The sequence below is a fragment of the Monodelphis domestica genome, chromosome 8 (assembly GCF_027887165.1).
Source record: "Monodelphis domestica isolate mMonDom1 chromosome 8, mMonDom1.pri, whole genome shotgun sequence".
Taxonomy (NCBI): domain Eukaryota; kingdom Metazoa; phylum Chordata; class Mammalia; order Didelphimorphia; family Didelphidae; genus Monodelphis; species Monodelphis domestica.
The window spans coordinates 34,952,784-34,964,855 of NC_077234.1; the positions used below are offsets into that span (position 1 = coordinate 34,952,784).

Genomic DNA, 12,072 nt, shown 5'->3' on the forward strand with positions numbered 1-12,072 from the left:
GAGAATGCAGAATACATTTGCTTTTGCAACATTTTGGAGCTGCTCCTTTGGCCCCATGTTTCAGATCTTTCCCCTCTCCTCATGGCTTGTCAGAAATAGGTGGGTGCTTCCAGGTGTTAATAACATTCTATCTTAAGAATCCACCGCCTGTCAGCACAGGACAATAGGCCTTTGTAGCCATGTCCCAAGAGCCCCGAGAGCCACTGGGCATACCATGATATATCTAGCCCAATGCACAGTTTTGATGTTTCAGTGCCGCTATTCATCCAGATTTGGCCCTGCCAGTGGTCTCAACTTTCACTGCCCTTTGATTTAAGGGTTTTAGGCCTGTAATAAAATCATATTTCACAGGACGATGTCCTGGGAGGGTATGAGAAGAACAACACAAAATAACTAGTGGGGAAAGTTATAAGGAAGGAAGGCCAGGAGGGCTTGAGGGGGAGGAGATAAGGAGTCTCCAGCACAGGGGATCTTGACAAGTCACTGCATTATTTGTAAAGAGAGGCAGAACCTCATCATCCCAAGAAGCCTTCCATCAAAAGGTCCTGTCTAATGAAACGATTTCTGGGTCCTGTTGTGCTGCTTGGCTGATAGGGTGGAAATGAATTTTCTACAAAAGCAATTCTGTATAATAAGTGTTTTCTCTGACACTTTTGTTACAGAGGGGATTCTTTGGGAGGTGTGGGTTGGCTTAGATGGCGGCTGAACTCCCTTTCCACTTGGGGATCTTGGGAGCCCTATCTATAGGGTTAAGGAATGTCTCTAGCTATAGAGGAGCTTCGGGTACAATCCCATTATTTTACAGATGAGGAAACTGAGGTTTAGAGACAGGGTCACTTTACTGTCTCTGAGGCTAGATTCACTCCCAGGTCTTGCTGACTTATGGCCTGACATCTACTGTACCTTCTAGTAGCTGTGAACTTTAGATTACTCCACCCTACTTAGTCTAACAAAATCAGGAATGTCTACACCCATACTTAAGGATTAAGTATTTAGGAGGATGGCTTATGACAGACATGTGCTAGCAAATGACAAATCAGAAACAACTGACAGACCCCTGGGCTGTTCTAAGTCAAGCTTAAGCTACCTTTGGTACATATGAGATGCAGGAAAGTGATGTAAAAACCGTCTATATATTTCACGTCACTTCCTCTCTCCGGCCTCTTTTGTGGCAGAGAGGTGGCTGGCAGAGCGTGTTGAGCGATCTGGCATCTTGGAGTGGTGGCTGCTATTGTCCGAGTTTAGTGGTGAGTTTTCCTTGATACCATACAGGAGGAAGCTGAGTAGGCTAGTTCAGGTGAGGCATCTTACTGAGCTCTCTCAGAGTTTAGGCTGATTCTTTCCTCCTTTACTTTCCAAACATTATCTTTTAGAAAGCCTCTAATCTTCTTCAGGGACCTCTTTGGCAGAGGACTTTGAACTCCCCCTGGCACAGGCCAGGTGGGAGAAATCCTATACCCTCCTCTCTCTCTTCTCCTTAATTCCTTTCATCTATATTAATTCTTAATTCTTAATTCCTTTCATCTATATTAATTAAAGCACCATACATTTCCAAGCTGACTTGGGTATTTTATTTGGGATATTCCCTGGTGACCAAAATTAATTTAGATTAAGTCACAACCCAAAATTTATCCTTACATGGCCCTCCATCAACATACTTTGACTTACTTTTGGACAGGCCCAGAATGGATCCTACTCCCAAATGATTACAAAATTGTCATTACTAAGGAGACTAAGATGCTTGGGCTCTGGAGACAATTCCCAGAGGGAATATTTATAGAAATAAGTTTGGAGCAATGACTCACATAATTTTTATTTTTATTTATTTGTTTAAATCCTCACCTTCCATCTTGGAGTCAGTACTATGTATTGGCTCCAAGGCAGAAGAGTGGTAAGGGCTAGGCAATGGGGGTCAAGTGACTTGCCCAGGGTCACACAGCTGGGATTATATCGTTTTTAGAATAAGCATATGGTCTTCCAAGGTGACTTCTTGGAATGCTTTACATTCTAGTATATTTGCTTACAGGGCAGAGCTTCTAGCCATGACTCCTAAGTTTGTTCTGCCTTCAAATATTGGAATTTTCCATCCCTCTCAAGCAGCTAGGTGGTCCAGTGGATAGAGTACTGGATTTAGAGTTAGGAAGACTTGAGTTCAAACCTAGCCTCAGACACTAGCTTTGAGACCCTGGATAAATCATTTGAATTCTATTTGCCTCTGTTTCACTAATGGAAAAAAAAAGAAATATAATAATGGTACCCATCCCTCTGCGGGTTTCTGGGAGGATCAAATGAGATACTTGTTGTAAAGTACTTAACACAGTGCCTGGCATCTCCCACTCTCCCCCTCCTTCCTTGGATTTCTCTCTACCTCAGATATTCCAGTATCTGTTGCAGTGCAGCCAGTCTAGGCTCTTTCGCTGATGTGGGGCAGGGGAGCACCGCTGGCATTGTGTCAGGCAGACAGAGAGAGCTCGAGGGACTCCAGCCTCTGGTACCCACAGAGTCCTCCCAAGCACTCCATTTGGCTTCTTTGGACCGATGGATGACTGTTGTATTCCAAGGTGAATGGCATCCACTTTTCCAGAGGAGGTGACTACGTAAAGGATTCCGGTGCTCTTTATCCCGATAGGAAAATACCTGGCTAATCATGGGGAGCTTCAAGAGCCAAGCTGAAGACTTTGGAGCTTATCCTTCAGTCATGGAATGTTGAGCAGGACAGGAACAAGGTTGTAGGAAGATACTTTGGAAGGTTCTATGGAGACTAGATTGGAGAAACAGGAGAACCTGAGAGACTCTTCCAGGAGTTATTATGGTATTCCAGGAGAGAACTGATGAGAGCCTGAACAGAAATTACCTCATTGCCTGGGAACTGTTGATATTCATTATAAAACTTCATTTAAAAATGTAAGAACCATTCTTTTTTCAAACCCTCGCCTTCCATCTTAGAATCAGCACAGTGTATTGTTCCACAGCAGAAGAGTGGTAAGGGCTAGGCAATAAGATTCAACTGATTTGCCAGGTCACAGAGCTAGGAAGTATCTGAGGCCAGACTGGAACCCAAGATCTCTTGTCTTTAGACCTGGCTCTCAATTCACTGAGCCACCCAGCTGCCCTCATAAAAACTATTCTTAGCTCTTAGATACCAGTGCTGACAGTCGTTTGCTGGCCCTTATTCTAGTTCAACAAATAATTTGGATGTTCCATGGAATCTGTCTTAATTGCATTTTTTTAGCCCTTAGATTTTTATTAAGTGTCACTTTGAACATTTAATACCCAAATACTAGTATTTGGATATTAAAAGAATATGCAAAGTGAATAAGGTTTTACTTTAAAAATATCTAATTTTATCATCATTATGACCTTGGAAGGTGGTATTGTTATCCTTATTTTACAAATCAGAAAACTGAGGCAGACTGAGGATAAGTGACATTCTTAGAGTCATATCACTAAGTGTCTGAGGTCAAATTTGAACTCAGGTCTCCCTGATTCCAGGTTCAATGTTCTATCTACTATGCCACCTAGCAGCTAAATTTACCAAATAAATGCAGTAAGCATAGAAATATATTTTCCTTCAATATCTTGAAGGGGACACTATACCAGCTGGTACCCTTATACTAGCTTGGTCCCTGGGGGAAGTGTGTAGACTCAAACGTAAAGGAATTTCTACATGGTATCCACCCTGCCAAGTTCCTTCTTCAAAGCAGCAGAACGGACAAGTGAATCTGTGTCTCCACTGCTAGGCTGGACCTTAGTCTTTTGCTTCTCAGTGCCTGGTTTCTGGAAGTCTAGTCAAGGGCTTGTTCTTTGAGCTCTTGTTTTTCTGACTTTGAGATGCACGAGGCCAGAGCCATCTCCCACCTCCTTCAACTCTAAGCAAAGACAATTTTTGACACTCCATCGTGTCTCCAATGAAGATAGAACCACAACTGGGTTATGTACTCCTGGGTCATGTTTCTTGAGGGGATAAAGGTCTGAGGCTTCCCTCCCCATCAAGGGCTCAGTCCTTGCCTTCTCCATCATCAGCTAGTCTAGGAAAAGTCAGAGGCAAGACCCATGATGAGATTTTACTTGTACTTAGCAAGTTAAAAGTAAATATTGCTGGGGAGGAAGTAACCAACGCTTTAAAAAATCATCTTGATGGAAGCTTTTTTTTTTTCTTTCAATACATTTGAAAACTTTTATAATCAAAATGCCAGGTAGATGGTTATCCTTAACTACAAAGTCACACAGTATTAGAGCTTGATAAAACATTAGTCACAGATGAGGAAACTGAGGCCCCAAGAGGGAAAGAGAATTGCTCAAGACATAGAGATGAGAGGAGCAGAGTTCCTCATGTTGACTGCAATGAAGGGTGCTCATCCCTGATAGGAATTATTGATTTATGAACCTCACTGGTCATGACCTTCCTAGAAAACACCCTTTGTCATGGGACCCAGGATAGTGGTCTCCATATCTATCCTTGGACCACCCATCCTCCCTGTTGGCAGATATTTTGAGGAACTTGGGCTGAATCTGTGGTTTCATCAGTGTAGGGAATCTTCTGAGGACAAGGCCCTCCATTCCTCCCTTCCTGGACTTCATTTCTCCCCACATTTACTTTATTTTGTATTTAAATGTTTTCTTTTTTCTCTTTTGCAGATGTGATGCATATTATAATCCATCTATCACTGAGTAGAAAAGACCTAGCATGGTCCATGGTTTGCCCTTGGTTTCATAGCCAGTAAGCATCAAAAGGAGGATTTCAACCAGGCTGCCGTTGGCCAATATTTGAACAAAGAGAGTTGTTCTACTGTCAGCTCTCTTCCTACCTGTGTGAATTTAACAAGTCATTTAGTCTTTCTGGTTCCCTGTTTTATCAACTGCAACACCTGACTGATGTGGGAATCTGATAACACGTGTCCAGATGTAAAATGAATTAATGTAAGCTATCATTATGACCAATGTTCTTCCTAAAGGGCTGCTTTGTTTCTTGGCTTGTTTGTTGGTTTGCATTATATATCATTCTGACTGGTCCCCAAACCAGGGCAAAACATATCCCCAGCATTTCACTTTGGAAAAATTGCTCATAACGATGAAAAAAAATGCCATTTCCAAATATCACCTTCAGGCATTGTGAGATGAGGCAGCCCTAATTTTTCAAAGAACAGATAAGGCCATTTGACAGCTTTTGAATGTCAACAGGCCTTTTAGGCAATGTCTTTGTAAATGGATAGACAGCTCTGAGATCCTGAAACCAATGTCTAAAACCAAAGTCATTTCGCCAACACCTAGGAATTCCATGGGAGAAAAGAAATAAAGCCTGAAGTTCAAAACCAATAGTAGGTACCATCTTTTTAGATTCCTAAAGCTGGTGCTCCAGCAGGGAAGAAAGAGATCATCTTTATAGATCTAAGAGAAATCATTAATATTTCAAAAGGTAGCAATAACAGTAGGTGACTTATTCACGTGTCCCACAGTCCTCACAGAGGGGGAGGTGAGCAGTTTAACGTTAACATTCTCATCCCAAGAAAAAATGAAAGGGGAAAAATTGTTTTCTGGAAGCCACTTGGGCATAAACAATTGCTAAAATGAGGTATAATGTAGATTTGATTTCTGGGGAACATAAAGGAATCAATTAAAATCATCCTTTTTTCTATGACTAACAATGGTTAAGCTGAACTTTTTTTCTTTCTTTAAAAATATAAAAATGAGGTCATTTAGCTTCCCATAGGTTGATCTGTAAAATTTAAAAGCCACATAATAAAATGATATTCATATAATACAAAAGCTATTTAAGGTAATTTTTAGAGGGGGAAACCTCTATTGAAGTATTAATCTTTACTATTTTATTTTATTTTATTTTTGTGAATGCTTACTTATTTTTATAATTTATTTATTTTTTCTTTCCATATTGTTCATTCCTGTAAGTGAATAATCATATAAAATCAAACCCCCAAAACAAAAACCCAAATAAACAAGTGAAAAATCCATCCTGTTTTCATCTGCATTCTGACTCCCACATTTCTTTCTTACTGACATGATTTTTTTCCTTTTATTTTTTTTTTAATTTTTTATTCATTTTTTAATTTTTATTTGGTCATTTCCAAACATTATTCATTGGAAACAAAGATAATTTTCTTCCCCCCCCCCCCACCTCTCCCATAACCCATACTCGATTCCACTGGGTATCACATGTGTGCTTGATTCAAACCCATTTCCATGTTGCTGGTATTTGCACTAGAGTGTTCATTTAGAGTCTCTCCTCAGTCATTTCCTCTCAACCCCTGTAGTCGAGCAGTTGCGTTTCATAGGTGTTTTTATTCCCAGTTTATCTTCTGCTTGTGGATAGTGTTTTTTAGATCCCTGCAGATTGTTCAGGGACACTGCATTGCCACTAACAGAGAAGTCCATTACCTTCGATTGTACCACAGTGTATCAGTCTCTGTACAATGTTCTCCTGGTTCTGCTCCTCTCGCTCTGCATCACTTCCTGGAGGTTGTTCCAGTCTCCATGGAATTCCTCCACTTTATTATTCCTTTTAGCACAATATATTGTATTCCATCACCAACATATACCACAATTTGTTCAGCCATTCCCCAATTGCTGGGCATCCCCTCGTTTCCAATTTTTGGCCACCACAAAGAGCGCAGCTATGAATATTCTTGTACAAGTCTTTTTTCCTTATTATCTCTTTGGGGTACAAGCCCAGCAGTGCTACGGCTGGATCAAAGGGCAGACAGTCTTTAATCGCCCTTTGGGCATATTCCAAATTGCCCTCTAGAATGGTTGGAGTTATTATTACTAGCTGTGTATTTCCCAGAATTTTGATTTCTGCTCCTTTCTTTACTATTTTATTAAAAAAGCTTTTTATTGATACATTTTGCTTTTATATTACATTTTCCAAGTATGTCCCTTTCCTGTCCCAGTCACATTCCCAAAGAATCATTCCTTGAATACAGAATTAAAAATAAAGAAACAAAATGGATCAACTGACAGAAAAAACAAGTTTGAAAGTTAGGGCAATATTCCACATTCATAGCTCCTTCCCCTCCCTTCATTTTCTTTTAGGACTATATAATATTTGAGTTTAAGAATGAGAAGTCAGCTTATAGACCCAGAGAACACAGGTCCGAGGAAGTATAACTAGTCTGAATTCAGGGCAGAAAGCCCAATGAAACAAAGCCCAAGGAGCTGTCCAAGGTATTTATTGTAGAGGAATTTGTTGATGGTGCTGATCTGTTGGTAATCCCTTGGCCATGCAGACATTTTTGAAGTGAGCAAGTGTGCTCTGATAACTTGGGCTGGTTTAACAAAAGTTGCCATCATCACCCTCCCACTTCCCACCTCCAGAATCGATAACCCCAGAAAGCTTGAGTCTCTCAGAAGCTAGTCTTCTGCTGGGATTACAGAGGATTTGTCCTGAAGGAAATTGTCTGCTGGTATGTGGGTCTTGAGGGCAGTGGAATAAATAAATGGTGGAATAAATCGAGCAATTTTATTCCTTTTGTCTATTCATTAACTCCCTGAGGAGCCAGATAATTAGAGAACATTTGTTAGAGCAAGAAGGGACTTTAGGGATCATCTAGTCTAATTATCTTTCCTTACACTTGAGGAATCTGAGATTCACAGAAATGAACTGACTTACCCAAGATCACACAATTAGCATCAGTCATGGATAGAACATATATTCTCTACATATATATTTTTATGCATAATATCATTGATTCATTTACTTATTTTTCAATAAAAAAACAAACCTTCCCTTCCCTTTTAGAATCAATACTGTGCATTGTTTCCAAGGCAGAAGAGGGGTGAGAGCTAGGCAATGCAGGGAAGAAGTGTCTGAGGCCAAATTTGAACCTAGGACCTCTATCTCTTGGCCTGGATTTCAACTCACTGAGATTCCCTATCCCCACTGAAAAACCTCTCTCTCTTCAAATCTCTACCACACCACATTGATTCATAGTTGTATTCCAAAAGGTTTTTTTTGCATATGTCATTGACTTACCACTCACCCCTCTATTTTACTATTTTTACTTTCCAGGACATCATTTATTCCTTCCCAAACTAATTTTGATAGTTGATGGCTGGTCCTGAATAATATCTAGGTCTATAACTTAGTTATTCCCACTATTTTTGATTTTTTTTACCAGTATCATTTCTATTACCTATTACTGATGTGCTATAGTAGTAAAAGTACTAGATTTTGAGATGGATTTGAGCTTGTATCCCAGATTTGCCATTTACTATCTGTGTGACAATGGGCAAACCCCTCTCAGTAGACTTTTGCCAAGAAAACCCCAAATATGAGTTTTTGGTTTTGTGTGCCTATTTTCTTATAAAAATGATCAATGTGGAAGTGTCTTGCAAGATAATACATGCAGAACCCAGATCAAATTTTTTGCCAGCTCCAGGAGTGGGGGAGGAAGGAGACAATTTGGATCATAAAACATCAGAAAACGTATGTGGAAATTTGTCATTACATATAATTGGTAAAATAAAATATCATAAAATATCTTTATAATAAAAAAGAAAACCTCAATTGGTCAGATGCAATTGAAAATGACTGGCCAATAATAACACAAAGCAGTATGCCAACAGACTCTGATTTTGGTATGATGAGAGAAGGAACCCTGCCTATGAAGATGCCACAAGTCTATGTCTTAATAGGTCATAGAGTTATAATTCAAAGGAACCTGAGAAGAAACAGATGAGGAAACTGAGTTTTTTTTTCAGGTCAAGTGATTTGCTTGGGATCACACAACCTGTCAATGGCATAGCTGACCTTAGAATCTAGGTCCTTGGTCCTTGCTCTAAGAGGCTGATCCAATAAAATGAACCACCCAGGATCATCTAAGAGTCAGAGGTAGGACTTGAACTTGGGTTTTCCTGGCTCTAAGCCCTATGTTCTTTCCATGATGCCCTATTGCTTTCACATGGGCATGGATGGGTAGGGATTAGACCTGGGATTTTCTTGGCATGAGGAACTTTGAGGTGATGAAACTTCCTCTGCTAATGTAACTTGCCACCTTCTCGAATGGATCCCCTTAGGGGTCTGGATTCTAGAGAATGGAGAAGTGAAATGACTTCTCCAGGGTCTTCCAGCCAGTATGTTTCAGAGGCTGAACTTTTAATCCAGGTTTTCCCTGGCTTTGAGGTTTGCTCTAGCTGCTAAATGACATAGCCTATTATAATTGTTGATATTAACTTAAATTTGCTTCTGCGCTGTCTTTTCATATATGAAGAGGGGGGAGCAGGGCATAATAAGAGACAGCACTGGAAGTCCTGTTAAAAAAGACCTGCATTCAAATCTTACTGGCTAGGCGACCCCTGGCAAGTCACTTAAATGAGAAAAATACACATAAAAGGTATTTACAAACCAAAAATGCTATTTAAATGCTAGATAGCTTACTTAACCTCTGTGTAGCTCAGTTTTCGCATCAGTAAAATGGGGGAGGGGAGAAGGGGGTCTTGATGGCCTTAATGTCCCTTCCAAATATGTGATCCTCTATGTGAATGTGAGTGCCTTTTAATGATTAACTCTATGGGCCTTGCAGGGCTCTGTGAGCACACTAGGGAAGGTCCGCCACACTTTAGAAAGGGCACAGTGGGTGAGAGAGCTCTGGTCATGGTTATTCTCCAAGCTACTTAAATAAACAAGACAGATGTGAACAAGACCTAAGTCAAACTTTCTGAGAACATTTATTTCTGCCAGCTGAGACTAATGAAGTGTGGAATCTCCTTGCTCAAGATGAGCCAGAGGGAAGAGCCACCTCATTCATCCGAAGGCAGACCTCTGTCTTCCCAGCTGTCAAAGTCTCCCTGCCTGGATGTCTGCACCTCTTCCTTGGGGATGTCGTGGTTGGGAGCCTGCCGGGAGGAAGGGGCTCCTGATTCCAGGTTCTAGCATTGCTGTACACTCTGCAGCCGCTTCATCTTCATTTTCTGCCTCCTGGCTGTTCTCAGTTTTTTGGTTTTTAAGAAACTATCCTCTAATTGGTATAGAAAGTCTTCAATTAGCCCAACCTGAAAGACACAAACAAATGTCTTTGTTGTTCCATGTTAAAAAAGAAAAAAAAGAGGCCTCCTGGGTTTCCCAAATCATTTCCATTTCTAAGGACCTTTTTGAAAAAGCTCTGGTGAGCAGAAAGAAAGGAGAGAATGAGAAAGAAAAATTTAAGAAAAGGAGGGAAGGAAAGGCATAGTTGAAAATCTAAAAAAATTCTGTCCTATTTCCTTTGGGGTTTAATTAATTTACTTAGGTTTCCCAAATCATTTGCATTTCTAAACACATTCCTGGAAAAAACTCTAGCGAGAGGAAAAGAAGAAAGGAACAAAAGAGGAAAAGAAGGAAAGGCACAATTGAAAACAAAGAATTTCTGTCCCATTTCCTTTGGGGTTCAATTACTTTACATGTGTGGAGCCGACATGCTAGAGCACCTTCATTCAGTCATGCATGCTGGGAATGGGAATTGATCACACGGCCCTCTTTAAATGGCAATGAAAAACAGCCATTTTAAAGGAAAAGCACGAGCCAGAAATTAATCTCAGGCAAGTTTTTGTTTCCCTCCTTGTCTTCAAAGAATGCTGGAGGAAACAGAGGCTGTGGCATTTATGCAGTACATGTTTGCATGAGGGAAAATGAGTATTCCACATGGCCGCTATAAGTAACATTTTTCTATTAAATCAAATTGAAGTTCTGAATAAATACATTTTTAAAAAAATAACAGCCCCCCCTCCACTCCCCTCTCCCCCCAATCTAGGGAGAGAATGCAGAACAATTCCAAGAAGAAGGGGAAAAAACCTTCATCGGTCTTGCTCCAAAATAAACTCATGATTATTCAAATAAGCAACAGCTTTGTAGGTATTCTGTTTGTCAGCAAAAACTTGGAAGTAAAATAGATTGCCGCTCATCTATGCAGCAATGGGATCACATAAAGGGGCAGACATGCAAAGGTGTGTGCTTAATGTGCGGGCAACACAAAAGAACAACTCCCCATCCACAGCCCATCTCCCACCTCCCAGAGCAAGCTTAGGTCTGAGTATTTCCTTCTCAAGACACATCAACAAGGTGCCTGTGCTCGCTCATTGGAGATGTAAGCACTTACAATTCCTATCTTCCAATTGTGAATTCCGCTTTTTAAAGGCTCCATTTAGCCTTTGGAGAAATAGTGAGTGGATTATGCAGCTTGTCAAAAAGAAAAGAACAATGGATTATGGATACATTGCAGTCATCCGAGTCCTCCATATGTTATGGATGGTACTTGCAATCTCCTTGGCTTTTCTCAAAGAAAACAAAATCAGTTTTATGCTGTGAAGACAATGACTTCAGGAGGAATAGTATGCATATGTATGAGGGCATTATAGATATTTCCTGCTTATGTATATGCATCAATACAAATAAATGTGGCTTCTCTGGAGGTGCCCTGGTCTCTGGGGTGGGCTGGCTAATAATGACAGCTCCCACTTCTTTAGCACAAGAAGACTTACAAGCTCACAATAGCCCTGGGCAGGTTTTTATCTCTATTGCTCTATGAGGAATTGGAGTTTTAGGGAGGTTAACTGACATGCCCAGGGTTGCAGTGCTAATGGAAATCATGGCTCATCATCCCTAGTTTGGGCTTGTGTGGCTGGGTTAAATCTTGTGGGGAAGACTTGACTCTCAATTCACTGCCTTTGGATCATTTTGCCCCAATTAAGAGTTTCCTATGAGAGCCTTGAATATTTTTTGAGGCTTTCAGGGGAAAATATTTTCCAGGTTCCCAGTCTGGGGGCAAAATGAGCCAATGGTAGAGATTTGGTCTATGGAGAGTTCTCTCTCTCTCTCTCTCTCTCTCTCTCTCTCTCTCTCTCTCTCTCTCTCTCTCTCTCTGTCTCTGTCTCTGTCTCTCTGTCTCTGTCTCTGTCTCTGTCTCTCTGTCTCTGTCTCTCTGTCTCTGTCTCTGTCTGTCTCTGTCTGTCTCTGTCTATCTATCTATCTATCTATCTATCTATCTATCTATCTATCCATCCATCCATCCATCCATCCATCTGTTTGTCCATCTATCTAACCATTTAACTATCTATCCATCCACTTATCTATCTATCTATCTA

The 12,072-nt window shown here is 40.5% G+C and overlaps 1 protein-coding gene and 1 long non-coding RNA gene across 3 annotated transcripts in view; one reads left to right on the plus strand and one right to left on the minus strand.

The window, feature by feature from the left end:
• LOC103097338 (uncharacterized) overlaps positions 1-5,730 on the plus strand; it is a 60,987-nt gene extending 55,257 nt beyond the window's left edge. The window contains exon 3 of the long non-coding RNA XR_008914250.1: positions 4,639-5,730. This is a non-coding gene — a long non-coding RNA (uncharacterized LOC103097338). The remainder of the gene's footprint in view (positions 1-4,638) is intronic.
• A 3,928-nt stretch (positions 5,731-9,658) lies between these two features.
• The window catches only part of SPATA16 (spermatogenesis associated 16), a 322,779-nt gene continuing 320,365 nt past the window's right edge, over positions 9,659-12,072 (minus strand). For both annotated transcript variants that reach the window (XM_001365003.4, XM_007501945.3), the window contains one exon: positions 9,659-10,005. In XM_001365003.4, coding sequence (XP_001365040.1) covers positions 9,883-10,005 — 123 coding nt within the window. In that variant the 3' untranslated portion in view covers positions 9,659-9,882. The remainder of the gene's footprint in view (positions 10,006-12,072) is intronic.